This window comes from Tasmannia lanceolata, unplaced genomic scaffold (assembly GCF_043159265.1).
Source record: "Tasmannia lanceolata isolate RefF3 unplaced genomic scaffold, GAP_Taslan_0.1 ptg000020l, whole genome shotgun sequence".
In the NCBI taxonomy this organism is placed as follows: domain Eukaryota; kingdom Viridiplantae; phylum Streptophyta; class Magnoliopsida; order Canellales; family Winteraceae; genus Tasmannia; species Tasmannia lanceolata.
In genome coordinates, this window is record NW_027518697.1 from 11,984,517 (window position 1) to 12,009,845 (window position 25,329).

Consider the following 25,329-nt stretch of genomic DNA (forward strand, 5'->3'; position numbering starts at 1 on the left):
AAATGAGGGGGAAATGAAGAAAAAAAGGAAAGGGAGGGGGGACAGTGATGATGGTTTTTTTGTTTTTTTTTTTTTTTTTCGTCAAATGGGAGGTGCGGGCTCAAGAAAAGAAAAAAAAGGGGGACAATCATGATGGGTTTTTATTTTATATTATATATATATTTATATATGTAAAAGAAACCGACGATTCTCCTCTCTCTCTCTGTAAAATCGATTTTTATTTTATTATTATTATTTTTTATTTTATAAAAACAGGGTGGTGATATTGGCACTACCAATATTGATGGGCGCACTATTGGCGGAAAAATTGATGGGCGCACCATCCAATCGTGTCTTATTCAAAATCTGCTCTGCACCGTTCCAGGATAATTCACCCCCCTTTTCTGGTTTACACTACGGTCCTTTCTCTGCTCGTTCGCTAGGCAAACGTACTCGGATTTTGACGAAATTTTGCGGGGACCTAGCTGGGACCCTAACTTACCTTGGGGAGAAATTTGGAGTCCTAAAGCATTGGTTTGATGGGGTTTTGCATAAAATTGGAAGGGTTTAGGGCACGGTCAAAATGGGGTGTCTACACCTTCATACATATATCTCTTCCCAACAAAAGTACCCCCCTTAGAAAGAATGAACTTGTCAGATTCAAATACAAGTTTGAAGCCATTCTTGTTGAGAATGCTTCCAGACACTAAGTTCTTTCTAACTTCTGGTACATGGTAGACACCGGTTAGAGTGAGTCGCTTGCCGGATGTGAACTCAAGTTCCACCTTGCCCTTGCCTTTGACTTCTGCTGTCGACGAATTTCCCATGTATAACACGCTTCCATCTTCAACTGTTTCATAAGTTGAAAACAGGTTCCTGTCTTTACAGACATGCATCGTCGCACCAGAGTCAATCCACCAATCATTGCCATCTTCAAGCATATTTGCCTCTGAAATCATGGCGACAAACTTTTCTTTGTCTGTTGGTGCACCCGACTTCTTATCCTTAAGAAGTCGGCACTCACTCTTGTAATGGCCTGGTTTGCCACAGTTGAAACAAGCACCCTTTCTTTTCTTATTCTTATTAGTCTTCTTTTCAGGGTGTTTGTTTCTCTTCCAATTGCCTTTTCCTTGTTGGTTCGAATTCTTGACATTTTCCACCAAATGGATCTTAGATGATACAGTTTCATTTTCTTTCTTGTCTCTGATTCTTGACTCTTCCTCAATCCTGAGGCATTGAGCCAAGTCTTCAATAGACATTTTCTCTTTCTTGTGTTTTAGACTTTTTCTAAAGTCTTTCCAATTTGGTTGAAGTTTGTCAATAATTGACGGGACAATGAAGGAATCATCAAGAAGGATGCCTTGCAAATGAATTTGATTAATTACATGTTGTATTTCATGTAATTGATCAATAACAGACTTATCATCTACCATTTTAAAATTTAAATATTGACTCACAGTGAATTTCTTGCTACTGGCATCTTCCGCCAAGTATTTGGCTTCAAGTGCATTCCAGATTTCACTTGCTGATCCCATGCTTTGATATATGTCAAATAGTGTATCTGACATAGCATTTAGGATGTGCCCTTTGCAAATGTAGTCATCCTGTTCCCACTTCATCCTTGCACGAGCCTCCGCCAAAGTTTCATTTTCATTTGCTGACGGCTTTAGAGTAGTGAGAACATGGACCACTTTGAGAGATGTCAAAATGAAGTGCAACTTCTTCTGCCAGAGCTTGAAATTTCCTTTGTCGAAACGTTCGAGTTTGACAAAGTCTTGGGTCATTTGACGAACTGAATAAAGTGCCATTGAAACAACAGTAGAAAATCTTGTCTTAAGATTGTTGGAAATCTGTTGAGGGTACTGTTGATGATAGAAAACAGAAACTTGTTGCTTCAAGGCGTGATATCACTTTCCTTAAGACAAGATTCGCCCCCACTAGTAGTGTGCAAAGCGGATCCGCGAATTGCCTCCAAGATACAATGAAGCCTAGTAGGGAAGCACTAGGGAAGCCCTACTAATGTTTGATGACGTGTAGCACTAGCGGAATCAAATCCGAAATGCCCTTCCGAAATTTCAAGCCTTAGAGAAATCTCTAGATTCTGTTTCTGCAGAAAAACAATATCTAGAACAGTAAACAAAAGAAAAATAGTATGTAGAAATACTTGGGGATTTTTGTAAGAGTGTAGAAGAGAGTGTAAAGTCAGTCAGAATTGCCAATTCGATTTCTATATGAAATGACTGAAGTTTGCACATTTTTATAGACCATCCGGTGTCTTTTCAGTGTGAAAAACACCTCTACAGGGCACCTTTCCAGAATGTTTGAAATCTGACCGTTAGATCGCACCCATTGATATTGAATGGTCCTGATCGATTCTAGAGGTGACTGTTGGTTTGAGTAAAACCTCTCTTCAACCCAGTCATCGTTAGATCAACCATCTATGGTGTGGATCGCACCCCTTGGCACATGACCGTTGGGGGAAGGGGGCCTGCGAACCATTTGACCCACCCATCCGACCGGTCCACCTTCATCTTGATCCAATGGTGCAGATCAAATCTGGAAAAATTAAAGGCTCCAATCGCTCCTCGCGACGTTGCGTACGTGCGCCAATAAAGCGCCAATAAAGCGCCACTATGCGCCCTATAGCCCATTGCCCACGCGTGTGCGAACGGTGTGTTGCACCGTCCCGCGGGTCCAACCATGGGTTCAACCCAATGTGCAATCAACAAGAGTTAGAAAAGGTTGTGCTTTATAAGCCCTTCTCTTTCTTTTCTCTCATCCGGTACGGGACTATCTTTTCAACTACACTTCTACATCCTTTTGTAAAAACAAATATTTCCAAGAAAACATTTTCTTTTTCCCAAACGCTTTAAATGAAATATTTTCCAAAACACTAAAACATGTAATATACATGATTTTGAAAATGCAAAATCACTAACAGTTTTTTGCTGCAGCTCGTTCCCTATTATGGGTCTGTTTGTGTAAGCCCAATGGTTGAACCCTTGGCAATCTTCTTGTTTTCTTTTGATGATTCCAAACACAAGTTAATTCATTAAGATTTATTCAAGGATCAAAATCAAGGAAGAGTATAGATCAAAGTACTAAGCAACCTTAACGATCAAGTGAGCCAAAGACAGGTGGAGAAGATCCGTGGAGGGAAGACCAATACTTGGAGATTGAAGATCAAATGAAAGATTCAAAGTCAGAGTCCTCTGTAAAATTGTATAAATCTAATTCAGTAAAGAACCCACTTAGAGGCACTCAACGGTAATCTAAAAGAGTCCCAAAGAAGTTAATCAAACAAGGGAATTCAAGTGGACCAATAGCCCAATCGCCAACGTGAAGAGAAAATAAAAAGTCAGTAGCACTCTAGCGATCCAAAGGGAAACTCGCGCACCGGGAGCGAATTTCTTGATGTTTTTAATACCTGTAACAAATAGTTTTTACTAGTAGTCACTGGTGAGAAATGACTACTTTTATCCTAGTTTCGCTATAAATTGGGGTTCTAACCCTTTCGCCCATTTGATCGTAACTCCAAAACATGGTTTGCATATTTTAATTAGTGTTTTAACACCCCCCGTGTCTCAATTTGAGATTCTTGAAGGGTTAGATTTAGGCTTTAACTTGTTCATCTTTTGAGAGAGATTTGTGGTGAGCTTAGTGTTCTATTTTCCTTGTGAAATGGTGTTGTATTTTTTCATTTTCTTTTACTTGTATTTGGCAAATGCTGGGAGACGCAGAGCCATCTTCGTCGGCAAGTGGCAGGACATGGAGCCATCTCGTGGGTAAGTGGTGAGGCACGGAGCCACCTTGTTGTAATGGTTTGATCTTCACCGCTAAGATGATCGGATTTGAGAGAAGCCATCAATGTTGTTGGTGGAGTGGATGTAGGTGGGTTTTGGACCGAATCATTATAAAAATCTCGGGTACACTCTCTGCTCTCTTACCCTATTCCCTATGTGTGCACTTGAGCTTATGTGTGCTTATTCATTTTTGTTCTTTAATTTAATTTGAAAAGGGAATTTTTTTTATAAACCTAATTCACTCTCCCTCTTGAGTTGGCATACACCTAGGCCTAACATTATTTCCAGTTTGGTTGTATAAAAGCTAAGAAAACTAAGAGGTTTTGCTCGACATCTGGGTACCACGTTAGCAAAATTATATGCATAACAATATGAGCATTCTTTTGAGTTTCCATAGTAACTTCCACTTACAAAGTTGTCTCCATCTATGTCCTCCTTTAATGTCGTGTTTCCTAGTATGTTTTTTAATCATAAACGAACTTGTGTTACAAAAACAAAAGTTGTCCTCATGTAATGGCTTATAATCTTATTCTCCATTAGTAACGTTGCTCAACTCTCCCGTTCTTGTTCTTGACACAACGATGGTCTATAACTCTAAGTGTCCTTTCTTTAGTATTCTTTCCTTTTCTCCTTCTCCCCTTCTATATTATTCTCAAACACTTCTGCCAAGTCTATTTTATTTTTTTTCTCTTTGCAAAATTCAAATCCACTGGTCTCTCCAAATATGTTGTCATATCTTTTGGACCATGTGGCCGGATAGCAATATTAACGGTCCATATATAAAAACGAATTAACGGTTCAAATTTGCAGGCAATGGATAAAATTGGTCATAAGATCCAGGGGTGCAACTTGGGTCGGGTGGGTCGGGTCTAATATTTTACAGGAAAACCCGAGATTCATAAACCCGACCCTACCCAAGATAGTTTCTTGGGTCGGGTTTTCATTTTTTAGTGTAGGATAGTCATTAATTTTAAAGATTGTAGGAAAAAAACAAATCTTCACGCTAAAAATCTCTAAATTTATGTCATCAAGTGTATAAATTTAAGAAGACACTATATCAATGTTAACAATTGTATCAATATATTGGAAAATAATTTGATATATTATTCTAGAGATATTTAAGAAAGTCACAGTACACCCATACGGGTCGGGTCGGGTTTCGATTTATTTTTCTTTAAACCCGGCCCTACCCAAGATTGAGTCGGGTTTTCCAATTTAAAACCCGACCCTACCCAAGACCTGTGATTTCTAAACCCGATGCATGTTATTTCTTGGTCAGGTCAATGCGGGGTCATGTAAAATCCGACCCAAGTTGCAGCCCTGATAAGATCTACTTGATTCACTGTCGTATGACTAACCGATGATTACTGGTGATTCTAGCATCATGCAGGCAAGTTGCAATATGCAGTCTGAATTGAGAGTCCCCACGTAGATATGTTTTATCCAAAATTCTTGGATCAAACAATCCTCTCATATAATGTCTAATCTTGTGAAATTGGTCTTATATTTTTTTTTATCCGTGTGGTATCTCCATAGCAATGCCCACTGCATGAACATGATCACATGGAGCACTGTGGAAGTAAGGCTATTTCCCCACAGTCAATATGCCTTCGCTTTAGCCCTTTCTTTTTTATCAAATCAGTTGATCCCAGTGGTAGTAAATTTTTTTAGCTAAGCATCCTTCAGATCTAATGCGGGTACTTTAGAGGGAAGAAGCAGAAATCTACAACTCAAATAACACAACTAAGAGAAGATGAAGAAAATGGGAGCACAGCTCAACCCAATTAATTTATAGCACCCAAAAGAAATTTCTACACAAAGTACTAACTACACATAGAAATCTCTAAACAATATTAACTACTACAATTCTCAACTTCACAACTTACTAGAGACACAACTTACCAGACTTAATTAAGACAACCCAAATTACAATACTACTAAAGAAATATAATTTACTAGGACTTATAAACGAAGTAGTTGTAGAAAAAGTCTTCCAAACATTCATTACAAAACAGCCTTGGATACTTCATCCAAGCTACCTGGGTGTGACCGGGCTGCCATGTTGTCACTACATTGATCAATAAAACCTCATGTTTATTGTAGCACCTAACTAAGGATTTAAATTTCGGTTTCGGAATGCGTTTCGCTCCTCACCGAAACTTAAATTTTCGCCGAAATTTGACTTAATAAAAAAACCAATATTTTATCGAGGCTGAAATTTCAGGAAAATATTAAATAGTGAATAAAATATACATTTTAACGGGATGTTCTTGGAACAGAATTTTCGAAATTTTGTAGAAATAAAGAAACATTTCGTTGTTATCCAATTTCGATTTTGCTGTCGACCGAAACCGAAAATTTCGGATTGCGGTCCAAATTTAAAACCTTGCACCGAACTCTGCTTTAGCTTTATTTGGCAACTAAAGTCTAAACAGCCAATCGAAGGTGCGGCCCTTTTTCTTTTCCGCGTCGGACAAAAAAGTAGAGAAGCACCCAGTACCATTTTGGTAAGAAACGCCCTTTAATTCAGGTGACCACATGTCCAGTGGACATTCCATGCGTCAGACAGAGCGGTTCTTCATCGGCTCATCGCTATTGATATAGCATAGATGTTTTTTTGATAATGGCACCCTCACGTAGAACTATTTAAGGCCTCTCGATTCCTTCTCGACCCACCTTCTCGTTTAAGAGGCCTTTCTCGTTTCCTTCATTCTGGCGGGACAAAGCGGTTTTTCAAAACCAGATTTAGAGGCCTAATAGCGGTTTTCCGGTATGAGAGAAGAAGAGGAAGATTTGAATCCCTCCCTTTCCGATGATTTACGATGTCACCGGAACGACGGAAAGGGCTGGCGCTGCAAGAACCGGCGAATCGCCGGAAAAATCTTCTGCCAACATCATTTGGATCAACACATTGCGAAAAACCGTTCAAAAGTTAGGGTTTCGAAAACGAAATCAGATAAATTACCTCTAAAGAATCCGAAACAAAAGAAGGCGAACAAGCCTGTCCAAAGAGCTTGGAGCAAAGAAGAGGAAGAAGAAGAAGAAGAAGAAGAAGAAGAAGAGGGTTTGAGTTGGTTTTCGAGCGATTCAGAGAAGGATTCGGAAAGCGAAAACAATAACAATGTAAATACTATTTTCCTTGTGCTTCTTGTTTTTATTTTGAACTATAAATGATTAAATAACACTGACTCAGCTTAAGCTTTTGGATTAGTTGATTGTTTTTTCCCCTTTCTGGTTTAGAGTTTTTGTCAAAAGTTACTAAACAGAGTTGGGAGTTCCATGTGTCATCACTTTTTGCTTTTGTTGTGTTTCTTGGTGAAATTATAGACGATGCTTGATAAATCCAAGGTTATAATTATCCAATCAAGCTGTTCTTCATCCCTTTTCATCTTGATTTTTTTTTTTGGGGACAGAGCGATTTTTTCAAAACCTTATTTGTAGGAATTTTGTTGTTTAGGAGTTTCCTGGTATTGGGGAAGATGATGATCTGAATCTGAAGGTTCCCGATGATTTATGTTGTCGCAAGAATGACGGAAAGGGCTGGTGCTGCAAGAAGCAGCGAGTTGCTGGAAAAGGCTACTGCCAGCATCATATAAATCAATACGCGAAACGCAATTTAAAGGTTAGGGTTTCACGAACTAAATCGAAGAAACTGAACCCGCAACAGAAAAAGGCGGAAAGGCCTGTCAAAAGAGCTTGGAGCAGTGAAGAAGAAGGAAATGACGAATATGAAGAAGAAGAGAAAGATGAAGAAGAAAAATACGAATGGGAAAATGAGGAGATTTTTCCAGAGCAGAAGCGGAGAAGGAAGAGCGAGGATTCGAATGAGATGTTTAGATTGGGGAAAGACGTGGAGATGGAGGCAGAGATTTCGTTGAGGGATAAGAAGAAGCTGAAAGATGGAGAGTTGGAGGATTTGAGTTGGTTTTCGGATGCTTCAAAGCAGGATTCGGACAGCGATAACAATAGCAATGTAAGTACTGTTTAATGTGTTGCTTGTTTTTTGTTAAAGTATAAATGATTAAATAGCACCAATTGTAACAGCCTAAGCTTCTGGGGTAATTGGTTGTCTCACATGGTATCAGAGCTATTGGGCCAACCCCGAAAAAAAAGGGGCACACATGAGAAGGGAGTGTTGAAGTATAAATGATTAAATAACACCAACTCTAACAGCTTAAGCTTTTGGAGTAATTGTTTGTTTCGCATTTTTCTCTCGTATGGTTTCTTGTTCTCTACTTGGGTCATTGAAAGTGTTTTTTTTTTTTTAAACTTGTTTAGAGTTTTCATCAAAAGCTACCAAACAGAGTCGGGGGTTCCATGTGCCATCAATGTGAAAGAATAGATAATGGGAAAGTTGTTCAGTGTGAGGGCTGCAGAAAAAATCTGTATTGTGTGAAATGCATTAAGCATTGGTACGTTTCCCTGTTTCCCTTATCATGCGCTTATCATGCACTGCTTCCCTTTATAAACAAATGGATTAATATTTCATTCTATTTATTTTGGATTTTGGCTTCGATAGCATCTTTGTTAAATAATTTGATTTTGCATTTAGTAAATGGATGCTTGAGTTGTTCATGTTGTCTATACTGAATTATGATCTTAGTATTCGGATTCAGTTATTATTTATTTGATTCATGAATTCACCATTTTTTACTGTCAATTTTAACATATGCACAGTTTTCATTCTTGTTCTTCTATTTTCCTTTTTCTTTTTATATGGGAGTTGATATTTACTTTTGCTTACTTCGGTATTAGGCACCTCTCTTTTTACTTCAAAATTCTCATTCATAATGATCTTTAATGGAGGAGTCATAAACCAAAATTTCTGACTAATTGGATGATCCCTACTGTCTTATCAGAGCCATTATGAAGATTGATTGCTAAGACATAGTTGTGGAAACAAAGGAGGAACCTCTTTGCTGTCCACAAAAGTGGAACTTCCCAGTTGTCCACTTCTCTGGTAAAAGTTCCGGTGGAAGGTTAGACTGTCTGATTGATATGAGATTTGGGCTACCACATTCCCTGTTGGGTCCTGCGGAATGAGCAGGATGGATTAAATTCGGAAGAGAAAAAAAAGAAGTGTTCAAACATTATACTTTCCCTTTTGGTCAATTAGAAGCAAAGTTTCAATAGACTAAAAACAAAAAATCGAAAGTAGGCAGAAGAGACCAGTTGGGGCATACAATTCCAAGTCATATACTTTAACTAGTTTGCTTGGTAGCATTTGTCTTCATAAATCTATATTTGCTACATGTTAGAGTGATTGTATGAGCTTCATCGTATCCATCCTTTAACTTGTGAGATGGATAATAAATCCTTGTTATTCTCCTAGGATTACAAATGTATGTAATATGTTGGGATTGGTGTCTTGTTTTCACGCCAGTGGAGACTCTCCTTTGTAGCCTCCTAAAGGGATTAGGAAAGAGGGAGGGAGAAACTTGGATATTTTAGGAAAACCGTGGGGGATGTCTCTTACTCTCTTGTAGTTTCCTAGTTTGACTAGTGGATAGGAAAAGAGAACCTTAGGTGTAGGAGTCCTAAGTCATATAAGTAGTGTTATACTTATGCAACTTGAGAAGAGAGAGAGAGAGAGAGAGAGAGAGAGAGAGAGAGAGAGAGAGAGAGAGAGAGAGAGAGAGAGAGAGTCCTAAGTTATATAAGTAGTGTTATACCTTGTTTGAGAGAGAATAGAGAGAAGAGAAAAGTGAGTTGGGAAAATCTTCCCCTCACTTATGTATTTATATTAAATAGGATAAGTACAAAAATGACAACTATGCCCTTAGGCAATACACTATATCCAACATTCCCCCTCAAGTTGGAATGTAGATATTATACATTCCTAGCTTGTTACAAATATCATTTAACTTTGACTTAGGTAATGACTTGGTAAAAAATCTGCTAACTGGTCCACAGATCGAGTGAAGGAAACGTGTATTTCGTCCCTCTGGATTCTCTTGCGAATAAAATGGCAATCAACCTCTATATGTTTGGTTTTCTCATGAAATACGGGATTGATGGCTATGTGAATCGCAGCTTTATTATCACAATAGAGCTGAGCTGGAGAAGTAGCAGAGAAACCAATCTCTGACATGAGAGACCGTAACCAAAGAAGCTCCCCACTAGTATGAGACATAGCTCGGTATTCTGCCTCATCGCTAGACTTTGAAACTATCTCTTGTTTCTTACTTTTCCACGATACCAAATTGCCGCCAACAAAGGTGCAATAACCCGTGGTTGATCTCCTATCTGCTGGAGATCCTGCCCAATCTGCATCACTAAATCCTTCCACTCTGAAATGCCCATTTTTCTTGAATAGCAAACCTTTCCTTGGTGCACCTTTCAAATAGCGAAGAATCTGAACTACCGCTGCCCAGTGAGAAGTACGAGGGGCACTCATAAACTGGTTAACTATCCCAACTGCATAAGAGATATTTGGGCGAGTAACAGTGAGATAAATAAGTTTCCCAACCAGACGACGGAACCTGCTAGGGTCATCCATCAAGTCTTCCTCTTCTGCAATTAGCTTGGTGTTTGGATCCATAGGAACACCAGCAAGCTTTTCCCCCACAAATCCAGTCTCCTATAACAAATCAAGCACATATTTCCGCTGAGAAAGGGATAAATTACTGCCAGAATAAGCTACCTCAATCCCTAGAAAATACCGTAGGCCACCAAGGTTTGTAGTGGAGAATTCTGCCTGTAAGAAGGTCTTCAATTTCTGTATACCAACCGTATCACTCCCTGTAATAATAATATCATCCACATAGACTATAAGGAGAACATGTCCTGCATCAGAGTGACAACTAAAGACAGAATGATCAACTGCACATTGCCGCATGCCAAATAGCATGACAGTGTCACTAAAGCGCCCAAACCATGCTCTAGGAGACTGCTTGAGTCCATACAAGGACTTGTGTAGCTTGCAAACTCTAGGTGACATCTCCCCCTGAGCAACATACCCTGGAGGTTGCTCCATGTAAACCTTCTCAAGCAAGTCAACATGAAGGAAGGCATTCTTGACATCAAGTTGATAGAGGGGCCAGCCTTGGTTGACAGCAAGGGAAATGAAGACACGAACAGAGGGAATCTTGGCAACTGGGGAGAAGGTCTCTATGTAATCAACGCCGAAGGTCTGGGTGTAACCTTTGGCGATAAGGCGAGCGTTTAGCCTCTCAACAATACCGTCTGGTAAATATTTGATGGTGAACACCCATCTATAGCCAACGGTAGTACCCCAGAAGGAAGAGGAACTAAATCCTAGGTGTGATTGGAACGAAGGGCGGCCATCTCAGACTCCATAGCAGCACGCCATCCCGGATGAGCAAGAGCATCAGAAACAGACCTGGGTAAAGAGACAGAAGACAAGGAAGAGACAAAGCTACGAAACAAATGAGTCAGATGGTCATAGGAAACCACAGAAATGAGCAGTTGTACGAGAGCGGGTATGAGATGCAATAGGAGAATCAACTAACTTATCAGAAGATGGTAAAAGAGGTACCTGAGAAGAGGAGATCGAGATCACCGGCTGCGAGGACGGCAACCCAGGCGGCAGGGCAGGAGCAACATCTCGCTGGCGATGCTGATAGATTCGTGTGACTGGAGGAGGAGGAGGAGGAATAGAAGGTGGAGGAGTAGGAGAAGGAAGAGTAGGTGGAGTAGAAGGGACCAGATCAGGAGGACAGGGAGGGGAAGAGGAACTGGAGAATCAGAGAAGCCATCCCGGACAGTAGGAGGCTGAAAGAAAGGGCTGGACTCAAAGAAGGTGACATCGGCCGAGATAAATAAGCGTCTCAGCCTAGGGTTGTAGCATCTGTAGCCTTTTTGGGTAGGGGAGTAGCCCAGAAAGACACAACGCTCAGCCAGAGGGTCCAACTTATCCAGACTAGGAGATAAGTTGTGTACAAAACAGACACAACCAAAGACCTGGGGGGTAAGAGAAAATGGATCACTCGTAGGATGAAGTATCGAGTACGGGGAGGAGCCATCAAGTACAGAAGATGGAAGGCGATTTGCGAGCAAGCAAGCGGTGAGAACGGCATCGCTCCAATAAGACTTAGGGACATGCATCTGAAAGATGAGGGAACGCGTGATGTCAAGTAAGTAACAGAGTTTCCGCTCAGCAATACTATTTTGCTGAGATGTGTGTGCACATGATGATTGATGAATGATACCGTGGGACGAGAGAAATGTGCTAAACTCATTAGAAAGATACTCACGTGCATTATCAGTGTGTAAACATTTAAGGGTGCACTGATATTGTGTAGTAATCTTAGCATAAAAAGCACGAAATGCATTAAAAACATGAGAATGATCTTTTAATAAAAACCACCAAGTAACACGAGAAAAATCATCCACAAATATGATAAAATATCTATAGCCAAACTGAGACATAGTCCTTGTCTCGGGGCCGCACTCTTTTCTCTGGATCATTGATCCGACTTCCTTTACCATTATCCTCCCCTATCTTCGCTATACTTTTTTTGGTTTGCCGGTATCGTTGAGATTTTGGAGAAAGGCATGTTAACTTAACAACTTCTCCAAAAAGCTTAAGCTGCTGGAGAAAGGTGTTATTTATCTTTTATACTTTACACTCCCCTGTACGTGTGGCCCACTTGGCAAACACGTGGCACATGTGGTCCCACTTTTGTCCGACCATCGCATGTGGATTTTTGCTATCCGGGAGGTTTGAACTCGAAGCCTTTGGCTCTGATACCATGTTGAGAGAGAATAGAGAGAAGAGAAAAGTGAGTTGGGAAAATCTCCCCCTCACTTATGTATTTATATTAAATAGGATAAGTACAAAAATGACAACTATGCTCTTAGGCAACACACTATATCCAACATACCTTATGCAACTTAAGATGAGAGAGAGAGAGAGAGAGAGAGAGAGAGAGAGAGAGAGAGAGAGAGAGAGAGAGAGAGAGCTGGTTTCACTTTGCTGTTGGGTACTCTTGAGTTTGCTTGATCTTCTGGGTTGTGAGCGACGACCATGTAAGGGTTGAGTTATGGGATTGATGGTTATCTTTATGCCATCTCTTGTGCTCTTCGCACATAGTGGAAGATGGTTTCTCTCCCATAGATGTAGGCAATCTTGTCAAACCATGTAAAGCAGTTGTTTTATCTTGGCTGGTGGATTGTTATTTACTTCCATTGTGGCTGTACCATGTAAATCGTGTTAGGCCCAGCGGATTGCATGTTCCTAACAAAGTGCTATCAAAGCACAATGTTAGGTGTTTGAATCATGGTTGGACCATGGTTGAAGCGATCTTCGGCGAAGAATGATAAAAAATAATGGAATTTTGTAACCTTGACGGAGATTTTAGTAAGAGGTGAAGTTTCATGAAGTTTTGTCATGAGACAACCTTCATTTCAGATTTCTCTGAGTCTTGTTTAAATTTTGGAGATGTGTGGGTCAATCGAATGAGGACCGGATCGATTGGAAGAGAAAACGAGCAAAACCTTCTTGGATTTATAAAAAAACGAAATTTTGTCTATCCAGTTGACCGTGCCCTAACCGATCAATTGGTTGTTACTCAGATTAGACAATTAGATTAGAGACCGATCGATCATGTTTTGACCAATCGATCGAGTGATAGTCTGATAAGGTGACCAGAGAATACGGAAAACAAAAGTCAAAGTTATATTATTTGCTTTCAAAGTTTATGAACTTTATGAAGTGTTGATCTGAAATTCTTGCAAATGGATCAACCTTGAAGGTTGAGATTGACAAATTTAATTGAAATATACCTCACTCTATGGCAAAGGAGAGTGAAGGACATCCTAGTTTAACAGCTCCTTTCTAAGGCGTTGAAGGAAAAAAGGTGGACAAAAAAGATGGAGCCAATGAGTTGAAAGACATTGAATTGAGGACGATTACCACTATTCGATAATGTCTTGTAGATAACATTATTAATTTTTTTTTATGAAAGATGAACTTGCATCGAAATTATGTGAGAAGTTGGAGAAGCTTACATGTCGAAAAACATATCAAATGGATTGTATCTAAAGCCGCATTTGTACTGACTAAAGATGGAGCAGGCCAGAATTTTCTTGAACACATGACGATGTTTAATGGGCTTGTGAACTAGCTCGACAAGATTAATGAAAAGGTGAAGGAAGAAGACTGCTTTTCAACATGATCTGCGCGACAATCTAGGGATGAAGCTAATGTTCAAGAAAGATATAGTGAAGCTGAAAGAAGTCATGGCGCCTCTCTCTTGTCAAATGAGATTATGAGGCCTAATCAAAATTTTAAATTTCAGTTTCGGTTTCGGTTGGCGCGAAAACGGAAACATATTGGTTTCGCTTGGCAATTTCGATGGAAATCTTGTAAAATCGCGGAAACGTATGGAAATATATGCGAATGATGAAATTCTAAGATGAAACTGTGGGAAATGCTAGAATAAACACAAATACATACTCAGAAACCATCACATAAGCAAGAAAACCATCTATAATGGCATTGGCTACAATGCACACGTAGTGACACATGTTTAGAACAGTAAAGTAATTAAATAAGTACAATGTAATGGAGCATAAGAAAGTACCATGACCAGTCTCCCCTCTAAGGATCCCAACTCTAAGTCAACACTACAGAGTTACAAGGTATTAATTGTCTCATGCCAATCTGACATCTAATGTATATAAGACACCTTTACTTTGCTGTGCAGTTCAATGATGCCTACCAAATATCATTATCTGCATTAATAAAATGAAACGCAAAGTAAATGCCTTAAAGAAAACATTTCCCCCTTCTGTGCTTAGTCAGAGACTAATTATTTGTATGATGCTTAGATTTTGAAATTTGAAATTCTCGTAACTCTTCACATTGAAACAAAAAAGTGGGCCCACCGTCGATTCAACTAGGATGAGTCCACAAAGTATGTTGACAAAGATTAAAAACCTTTTTTTTTCTACATGGTTTTCTAGAAAAAATCTATTGAAAAGCTTGAAAAAACGTGTTTCTTTGATTTGCAATGTTTGTTTTTTTTTTCAATTTAAAGCAGATTGGGTTAGATTTTTTTTTTTTTTGGGGTTTGGAGAAAAAAATAGCTTTATATGCTGTAAATCATAACTTCTTTTGACTTTTTGTTGTCTTGACCATTTCGGTCAAAATTTCAAAATTTGGACGAAAATATTTAAGTGGAATGAATCCATTGAGATTTCTTTTCGGTGGAGATGGAAACTGAAACATTTCGGTCGTTTCGTGTTGGTTTTGGTGGAAATTTAAAACATGGGCTTAATCAAGGTGATGATAAAAAAACATGGCTTAAGTTATCATAGTGAGAATCAAAGCGGAAGGTCGTATGACAGAAGATCCAAAACAATAGTTCATGATCTAGAAATGACAGATCAAGATCCAGAATCAGTAGGAAAGGTGTGCAATATCACCATTGCAAGGCTTACAATCAAGTCATGTGAGATTTTCCGAGGCAAGTTGACAAGTTGGGCAAATGGTGCTCGAAATACGATGATGGTGATAATGGACGAGCATAGTGAGATAGTTGGAGATGTTCTCAATCTCCACGGGTGGAATCACTTCTCAAGATGATTGGATTCTACATTTGTTGCTCTGGTCATGTACTCTCCAGGCAATATTATTTTGATACATTTCAAGAGACAAGGGTATGCGTAATGTCCTTGGGTGATGAATCGACTTGTAACATCATCAAATTTGGGATGGTGACGATTAGAATGTTCAATGGTGTGGTGCACACTTTTGGTGGTGTGGCCTATATCCCAAATATGTGGAATAAGCTAGTATTGTTATGTTGGTTGACCCCTGGGGTTGTAGGTATTCAACTGCCGGTGGAGTCATGAAAACACACACGACTGCATGGTTCTAATGAAAGGAGAGAAGTGTGACAATTTGTATTATCTGGTTGGGATTACGGTGATAGATGTTGTTCATGGTACCATGATGGATGATTGTAAACAAAGTGAAGTACACACACACACATTCTCTTTTTGTAGTTTGTGCAGAGATGAGTTTCCAGGATGCAAATAATGGTGCAGATGTGACAGTTCTTGCTCGTGGGGAGGATAGGTTGAGGTCCATCGCTAGAGTTAACTAAGCGAATTGACTCGGGGCAAACTACACATGTGCACTTGCTCTGTTGATTGATTCAGGTAAAATCATAATCGATACGATTCTATGATATGTGTAGCTGGTGGTTGTAGAAGGCCAATGGATGTTTGCGATGATGACAAACAGGTGAAGACGCCAACGAAAAATCTTCATGGTGGCCATGAAACAAACCATGGTTGAGATTGTTGGGATTAGTGTCTTGTTTTCATGCAAGTGGAGACTCTCCATTGTAGTGATTAGGAAAAACGGAGAGATTCTTAGATGGTTTTGGAAAATTGTGGGGGTTGTCTCTTGTAGTTTCCTAGTTTGCCTAGGATAGAGAGAAAGAGAGAAACTTATGTTTAGTTGACCTAAGTTATATAAAGTCCTAAGTTATATGAAGTAGTGTTATACCATATGCATCGTGAGATGAGAAAAACAAGAGAGAGCTTGGACATGCGAGGATTGATAGTGGTTTCAGATGGATGCTCTTGGGTTTGATCATTCGGGTTGCTTGCGTTGAACGTATAAGGATTGGGTTAAGAGATTGACGATTATCTCCATGTAATCTTTTCTGCTTGTTGCTCATAGTGGAAGATGGTTTCTTTCCCATGGATGTAGGAAATCTTACTGAACCGGGTAAAACACTCGTATAGTCTTGGCTTGTGGATTGTTTACTATTTCCATTTTGGTTGCACTGTGTAGATCATGTTAGGCACTACACGTTATTAAATTTACAACAATGGAAATAACTCAAGTAACACTTAACAAAAAGAAAAAGAAAAGAAAAAGAAAAAAAAGGAGTTAAGTAGCCAATGAAGGAAACTAAAGATGTGTGGTATTAAGAGGGATCAGATGATTAGTGATGTTGCAGTAATCTCTTTCTCCGTGATTTGCTTTCCTTCTACAAGGCATTAAATGAATACATTATGTCTTATATTTATTACAGTAGATAGTTTGCTGATGAACCTTTACTACAAGGTTGTTGGTTGTCTGAATGCTATCTGTGTTGCATTATTTAAAACCGATCTGCTGCTGTTACGATTTTGCTCTATAGTTCATGGCATGGATCTTTTATTGTATTACCTTATTCGCTTACTACTTTTGTTTAAATCCTGAACATTAGGTATTCTCAAATGTCGGATGCAGAAATTGCAAAGGCTTGCCCTGTTTGTCGGGGAAATTGCAATTGTAATGCATGCTTGCTCATGGATAGAATTATCAAGGTCTGTTATAGGGGATTATACATTGTTCATGTTTTACTAAAATGACCATTGGACCTCCTTTTTCTTTAGACGTTCATCTGATATCCTTTTCTATTGGTCACATGCAGTATTCAGAAAGGGAGATTAGTGAAGTTGAAAAAAAATGGCATTCTCGTTATCTGATACATGTACTTCTTCCATTTGCTAAACAAATAAATCAAGAGCAAATAATGGAAAAGGAGACAGAGGCTAAAATTCAAGGTATGAGCTACCTGACTTTGGTATCATTATTTTAGTTGTCTTGTAACAACGATTTTTGTTTGGATAGGGTTATTACCATGCGAAATAAAACTTCACCAGACAGATTCTCCTTGTGAAGAGCGTATTTACTGGTAGATTTCTTTCCTGAATTATTCTAACATTTATTATGCACTCTGTTTAGCTTTTGGTTTCATAATTTGTTTGTGGTTCTGATTCTATCATATTTTTCTGGGGCAGTGACAACTGCAAAACTTCTATTGTTGATTTTCATAGAAGCTGCCCGAAGTGTTTGTATGACCTCTGCCTCATTTGTTGCGGGGAGATTCGTGAAGGTTGCCTACAGGGAAGTGGCGAGGAAGTAGATATGGATTCTCTGAATAGAGGTAAAGATTATCTGCATGGTGGAGATCCGATTTCTGTAACTGTAAAGCGAAAGAGAGCTTCTAATGAGCACAGGGAGATTAAATCTACAGTCCAACACTGGCCATTGATTGAATGGAAAGCCAACTGTAATGGTAGCATTCCTTGTGCCCCGAGGGAAATGGGTGGATGTGGCAATGCCCTTCTGGAGCTGAGATGCATATTTTCAGAAAACTGGGTTTTGGAGTTGGTAAGAAAAGCAGCGGAAATAGATGGCAATAATGAATTCCTTCAAAAGCCTGATCATACTGCTCATTGCCCCTGTTTTAACTTGGATGGAGAAACTGGTTTTGGTTACAACAGTTTACGAAAAGCGGCTTGCAGAAAAGATTCTGATGACAACTATCTGTACTATCCAACTGCCCGAGATATTCGACACAGAGACCTAGAGCATTTCCAGATGCATTGGATCAAAGGTGAGCCAGTGATTGTTCGCAACGTTCTTGAGTTCACATCTGGCTTGAGCTGGGAGCCGATGGTTTTATGGCGTGCGTTTCGTCAAATGATGAATGCCAGGACTGATTCTGAGTCATTTACAGTGAACGCTATTGAATGTCTGGATTGGGGTGAGGTTAGTGATATTGGCCCTTCTCATATTTTATGACCAAGACGCATGTTTTTATAATTTTACCATATCTAAGTTGATACATTTAGTAGCCTTTTGTCAGATAAGGTCAAATTCCATGCTGTTGGGGATTATGTTTTTATCTTTGCATTGACTTTATGTGATTAAGTTTCATTCCTATCAGTTCTGAAGTTGAAATCCCTCTAACTATAATTGTAAACCAAAGCATTCTGTCTCCATTGCCTTTCATATGGATCTAACTCTTGTTTATATTTGTTGTTGGTGTACTGGTTGTTTAAAGTAATAAACTTGTTCAGGACACACCACTCAAGTTTTCCTTTTGGTTTAAAGCATTTTACTATGTTTCCTGAGGTAAAAATCATAAGGTGAGGTGTGGTATGGTTTTGTGGATTAAGTATATTTATTGAATGATACATGCACTATGTTGTTTGTATCGTCAAACTGAAAATCCGAGATGCGTTGGCTGATGCATCTGGGTATCAGCTGTTATATTAATCCATGGTTATATTTACGTTTTGATGTGAGGCTGCTTTGAATTGTGTTTTTTTAATTTGCTAATGTCAAAAGGAACTCAAATTGAGCCAGGAACTTGAAAGAAATGATCCAAAATTGGAACGAACCGGGTCCAAGTCGCGCTGTAAGGAAAACCCTACGTGGAACTTGGTCTCTCTTGGCGCGGAGCCTAGATATTCTCAGGTTACAAAACAACTGTCAGATTTTTTTCTCCACAAAGGATACTCTCTGCAGGAGAACAGAAGCCCCAAAGCTGCTCTCCTCTTGGTTGCTGTTCCCCCTCCTTTTAGTTTGGTTATTAGGTCTGCACACAATCGTGAGTGGTCAGTGCTGGATCCAAACTTGATAATAACAAATGCTAAGTAGAGTTATCAAGGAAACAGAACCGCACCTCTGCTTATACAGTCATAAAAACGGTAAGAAGGAAAAAAGCGACAACATATCTTTAACTTTTATGGAAAATTGGAGTTTTTTCCCTACTTTCTTCCTTCTTATCTTTATACTAGCAAAAACCAATCAAAACAGAAAGAAAACCATAAAGAGACCATAAGGTCGTGGGGTCTATTGCCCATGTATGTAGAATTAGAATTAGATAAAACAGATCCTACATTCTTCTTAAGATCCTAAAAGCTCTCCTCTCTACTAATTTCCAGCAAGCTAAAACAGAACTGCATCGATTGGGTATCTTCTTGGGGAGTTTCCCAGGATGGAAACTTCCTTCCTCTCCTCTCCATGTTACTGCCTAGTCAGCAGTTTTCTCTTACCCAGTGTATGTTTATTGGATGATACGTGCACTTTTTTGTTTGTATCGTCAAACTGAAAATCCGAGATGTGTTGGATGATGCATCAAGGTATCAGCTGTTACATTAATACTTGGTTACATAATTGTCAACCCATGACTTGACTAGTGACTCGATTTCTTAATTTTATGACTCGTGACTCGTAAGAGTTTAGACAAGAATAGAAATTTAGTTGAAAAAATTATAATTATATATCAAAAGATGAAGCATGGAAAAAAATATAACCCAATAGTACATAGATAAAGCACTAAGCCAAAAATATAACTAACTATATGCTTGTAACTTGCATGCACAAAAGTAATTAAGTTCTAAGTTTCAACTTCCAAGTTTTAAACCATCAAGACAAGAAAAATTCAAACCATCCAAGTTCTCAAAAAAAAAAAAAAAAAGGAGAACTCAATAATCTCCAAAGTCAAGGCCCTCATCATAACGAACTAATCATTAATGATTCAAAATCTATCAATAATAATAAAAGTAAGACTTACTTGGGGTTTAAAATATAAGCCGCCGAATGAAGAGGTCTATAGATTTGTTTATCCATCGTTCATCAATTATCTTCAACATCAAAGCACTCAACCGCATAACCATCATCAATCTTAGTTTTTTTTTTCACTATCTTTTAATAATTTAACAGATGACTCAGACGACTCGTGACTCGACTCGGACGAGTCACCAGACGACTCAGACGAGTTTTCAATAGAGGCAAGTCAGCCATGCTACTCGACTTGAAATCCTAGTGACTCGACTCATCTCGCGAGTTGACTCAGACGACTTGTAGGAGTTTGACTACTATGCTTGGTGATATTTATGTTGTGATGTGAGCTTGCTTTGAATTGTGATTTTCTTTTATTTTTATTTGCTCATCTCTAAAGGAACTCAAATTGAGTCAGGAGCCGGAAACCCCATGTGATCCTTTGTGTGATCTTTCCATCTAGTTATATTTATTTTCTAATGTGTGCCTTTTTAATTGTATTTTATTTTGTTTTTTATCTTCAAAAAATGAACTTTAATTGAGTCAGAAACCTGAAATCCTCTTGGGAATGATTTTTTTATGATAGACAATTGGATGGTCATTCTATCTAGTGTTCTCTTCCTCATTTTGCTCTAATCTTGATGGGTAACTATGCAGTGCTCCCTGTACGGCCGTACCTTTCAAAAAAAAAAAAAAAACTATTTTGTACTCCTTGTTATTTGACACATGCATCATTGTTTCAAACTGGTGGACTATCTCTAATATTAAAATCAATTTTTTTGATAATATGCAGGTGGAGATAAATATTCACGATTTTTTGCAAAGATATACAGAAGGTTGGACACACGCCAATCTTTGGCCTATGATATTCAAAGTTGATGACTGGCCTCCTTCGAATTTCTTTGAGGAACTCTTACCACGTCACAGTGCCGAATTTATCAATGCGTTGCCATATCATGAATATGTAGATCCCAAATTTGGTGTTCTTAATCTTGCTGCAATGCTTCCAGAGAAAACGTTGAAGCCGGACCTAGGGCCAAAGGCATATATTGCTTATGGGATTGCTCAAGAACTAGGCAGGGGTGATTCTGTGACTAAGCTTCATTTCAATATGACTGATGCGGTATGCTTAGTTCTTCCCCGTGTTTATCAATGTTTAGATACTCGAACTTGTTGTGGAAATTTGTCTTTCGATTTCCACATTTGACTTGGCCAAAATTTTGAAGTCGTCCTTGAATCATATAGAGTTGGAATTTGACCTTGTTTTTATGAGCCTGGCCAAACTGAGTCGACTTGAGTTGTTTGTCAATTAGAAAGTTTTTGAACTTTTATTTTATTTTATCCCGCGCTACAAAAGGGGATGAAAGTGTCATTTTCTGGAATTCATTGACATTCAAGTTCTTTGTTGACATTCACTTGAGTATATCTTCACTTAATGTTCTAAGTTTGAAACCATCTTATGATTGTTTGTTTGTAATTTTTTCCTATTACGTGTTTCTCCAGTGCACATGTTTTCTTGGTATCTGATCGAATTTGTATGCAAGGAAAGGCTTATCCCTATGATTTTGCTGAGGTCATGCTTGGTCAAACTTCTGTTATTTGGATTAACTCTAGAGTTCTTCCTTTTGAGTGGATTTCAAGGTTCCTCCTTTTATCTTTGAGCTCACTCATGTACAAAGGAAAATTATTATTATTTTTTTGCATAATTAAGGAACATCTTCATGTTGGTGATTCTGAAATAGGACCTGGTTTTGCCTAGGTGATAATGCCTAGTTGTCTGTCAAGATCAGAGTTATAAAATGATTTGAATATTTTATTCTAGATGTTAGTTGAGGTTGGGAATCTTCTTAATCCATTATTTATGCTGCTTTATGACTTAGGTGTATGTTTTGACACATACCACAGAAGTAGTTCTTACATCAGAGCAGCTTGCCCGTATAGAAAATTTGAAGAAGAGGCACAGTGCTCAAGACCAAAGAGAGCATCTCAGTACTGTTAATCCAAACGGGGAAACGCTTGATGAAAGGAACCCTGAACCGGGCGGTGCTCTTTGGGACATTTTTCGAAGGCAAGACGTTCCTAAGCTAAAGGAGTACCTTTTTAAGCACTCCAGAGAATTTAGACACGTGCACTGTTCTCCAATCGAGCAGGTAGTCACAGATTGGATGTTCACAAAGGTTTGGACTTTATTCATGTTGAAAGTTATACAGTAATTTGCACTTTTTTTTTTGTTAGGTCGTTCATCCCATTCATGACCGTACTTTCTATTTAACTTTGAAGCATAAGAAGAGGCTCAAGGATGAATATGGTTAGTTAACTTTTGTTTAATAACTTGTATTCCTTCTTTTTCTTGTTTCCTTTTTTATTTAGTTACTTTTTTGTTTGGCGGCAGCTGTTTTTGTGGGGTGTGTTGCTGGCTGTTTAGGTACGTGGAACTACTGACTCTTACATCCTTCGGTGTTTGTCTAGGAATTGAACCCTGGACATTTGTTCAAAATGTGGGAGAGGCAGTCGTAATTCCCGCTGGTTGTCCTCTTCAAGTTAGAAACCTCCAGGTATATAAGCCAATGAGCCATGGACTTGGGTCAAATTTTGATTCATGGGCGAAGTCAGAATAGTTAGTTATATCTTTCTTTTTTATTTGTATCATAAGAAATTAAGAAACCAGTTTCCATCGCCAAATGCATGATGGTATCAACATGTATAGTGTGAACCATTGGGTGTGCTAATGAATTGGGGACTTATTGACTTTGTGGACTGTATTTTCTGAAAATGTTTTATTAATTTATTTTTGCAGTCTTGTATAAATGTTGCACTCGACTTTGTCTCACCTGAAAATGTCCATCAGTGCATCCGTTTGACTGATGAATTCCGTGTACTTCCTCAGAATCACACCTCTAAGGAAGACAAACTAGAGGTACACCTTTCCCTTTTAAGTTGCTATAACATCACCTCTCTCTCTCTCTATATATATATATATATGTGTGTATATATATCTGTGTGTGTGTGAATATTTTTAAGGAAAACATCGATGTATGATATGGATCATTCCCATCACAAGTCCTACCTATTGCTTTTGATTCCATCCTCATCGGATGATTCTAGACCTTTCATCAAGCATGGTGAAAAATACATCCTGAAGGCGTCTTTAAGTCGTTGAATTTTATATGCCTCAATCTTGCGAATGAGATCGGCGTTCAGCGTCAAACTTGGACCCGCTGGATCACCTTGTGATGATGGCCAAACAGATTAACAGTTCCGGTCGCCAATCACAAATGCCATGTGTGCATTGGATCATGGACGATGGCCACTTTCGTTCATCAAGATGAGAACGTCTTGTGAATCTCTTTCTCACTCTCTCTATATATACATGTGTGTGCGTGGGCATGTGGGAGCGACGTGTGCATGTGCGTCTGAGTGTGTGACGTGTGGGAGCAACGTGTGCATGTGCGTCTGAGTATGTGTGTATGAGCCACCCGAAATAACAAAGGAAAACAACAGCAAACATAGTAAAAAGTTGAAAACGAAAAGCCCCATGGCGGTGTTGCTATTTGTATAGCTTTTGGGGGGGTAAAAGCCTTCTTCAATTCTAAAATTTATAGTAATAATTGAGTTAAAGTGTTAAACCCCCCACCCTCCCATAATTTTTTCATAACCTTAAAAGCAATCTACATATTTACCTATTAAAGACTTCTCCTTATAATGTTTTCATAACCGTAAAAGCAATCTAAGCCATTCAGACTTGCCCAATCTCACCCTAAGAGGACTTTCTGGCGAAGGACCATATAAGTTATCTGGTAGGTTGACCAGAAACAATTTTCGATACACACACATATAATCATATATTTATTTACATATAATGCCAGCTGCAAATGCACCTCAAACGCATAGATACATTCCAAGTGAAAAGCATCAAGTTGTTCTGAACACTTTTCAACCTGAAAATATATGAAGTTTAGAGATAGTTATAATGTTATATACATCTGTAACTGTACGTACATATACACAGGGAGCTGATACCGATTCCTCGTAATTTACTTGGACCTTGCCATCATAGTGCATGGATATTAGTTCTTAAAAATAATATTAAAATGTTTAAAAAACAAATATGCCATTGAAGCCTTGTTTTGCTTTCGTGGCTGTGAGACAAACGAGAGGAAAAGAGGAGGGGGAAAGAATGAAGAGTGGAGGAGAGAAAACATAAAATGAGAAAAAAAGAGGGAGAAGGAAAAAGGGAGGAGCAAGAAGATGAAATTGATCAAATCGTCTGAACCTTGATGGAAGTGAAGTCCGTGGCATTATTGATCAATCGAGCAGGGATATTATGGGAGTGCTAAGCCATACAATTAATTTGAGTATCCCTGTAAAAAAATCAAATATTCATAAATAACAAACATAGTTGGAACTGAACCCATGACCTTCACAATACATTTAGATGTAAATAAGCTGTATACCATGTATTTTTCTTCTAGTATGATGTGCATGCTTTTGTTTGTCTGTTTGTCTGGCTTCCTTGCTTGTGGGGTTTTAAAAACAAACTCGTGCTTTTTTCAAATGTTGAACATTTGGCTTTGCTAATTATTCTCGAATCTAAATTCGGTATATGATTCGAACATTCATTTTGTAATGATATACCTTAAATCTGATTGTGTGTAACAGGTGAAGAAAATGACCCTTTATGCAATCAACAAAGCTATGAATGATTTGTCAGCGTTATCCAACACTTCTCATGATCCAGTGAAGAAATCCCACCCAAAGTGAGCAGCTTGAAACCCTTAGTATATGCTGGTTTTCCACCTTGTATATACTTGGCAATGGAAACCAATGTTCAATAACCTATGATTGCCTATGATTAAACTCCATATGCGTGTCTATTAGCTTCACCCGAAGATTCCCTATTTCATATACTTCCTCTGAGATAAGAAGACACAATGAGAGGATCTTGCAACTTCAATCCCCCAAGAAATACCTTGAAACCAAGGTCTTTGATGTTAGATGTTTCATGTACTTTTTAAAGTTCTTCGATGCCTTGTCGTCCCCTGTCAAAATAATATCGTCTACATATCATTCAAAAAAAAAAAATATCGTCTAAATAAACAATAACTGTCGTACCTGTCTGTTTTCTTTTGATAATAGAGTGTGATCAACACTGATTTGTTTAAATCTAAGATCTAATATTCATGCTAAACTTCTGAAAACATGCTCTAGGACATTGTTTCTTGC

The 25,329-nt window shown here is 38.6% G+C and overlaps 1 protein-coding gene across 2 annotated transcripts in view; it reads left to right on the forward strand.

Moving 5' to 3' along the window:
• Positions 1–6,340: 6,340 nt before the first annotated feature.
• The window catches only part of LOC143854166 (E3 ubiquitin-protein ligase JMJ24-like), a 36,659-nt gene continuing 17,670 nt past the window's right edge, over positions 6,341–25,329 (forward strand). For both annotated transcript variants that reach the window (XM_077363996.1, XM_077363997.1), the window contains exons 1-13: positions 6,341–6,905; positions 7,240–7,755; positions 8,061–8,194; positions 16,976–17,075; positions 17,183–17,315; positions 17,383–17,446; positions 17,553–18,306; positions 20,900–21,229; positions 21,987–22,256; positions 22,342–22,414; positions 22,576–22,661; positions 22,904–23,023; positions 24,766–24,863. In XM_077363996.1, coding sequence (XP_077220111.1) covers positions 6,555–6,905; positions 7,240–7,755; positions 8,061–8,194; positions 16,976–17,075; positions 17,183–17,315; positions 17,383–17,446; positions 17,553–18,306; positions 20,900–21,229; positions 21,987–22,256; positions 22,342–22,414; positions 22,576–22,661; positions 22,904–23,023; positions 24,766–24,863 — 3,029 coding nt within the window. In that variant the 5' untranslated portion in view covers positions 6,341–6,554. The remainder of the gene's footprint in view (positions 6,906–7,239; positions 7,756–8,060; positions 8,195–16,975; positions 17,076–17,182; positions 17,316–17,382; positions 17,447–17,552; positions 18,307–20,899; positions 21,230–21,986; positions 22,257–22,341; positions 22,415–22,575; positions 22,662–22,903; positions 23,024–24,765; positions 24,864–25,329) is intronic.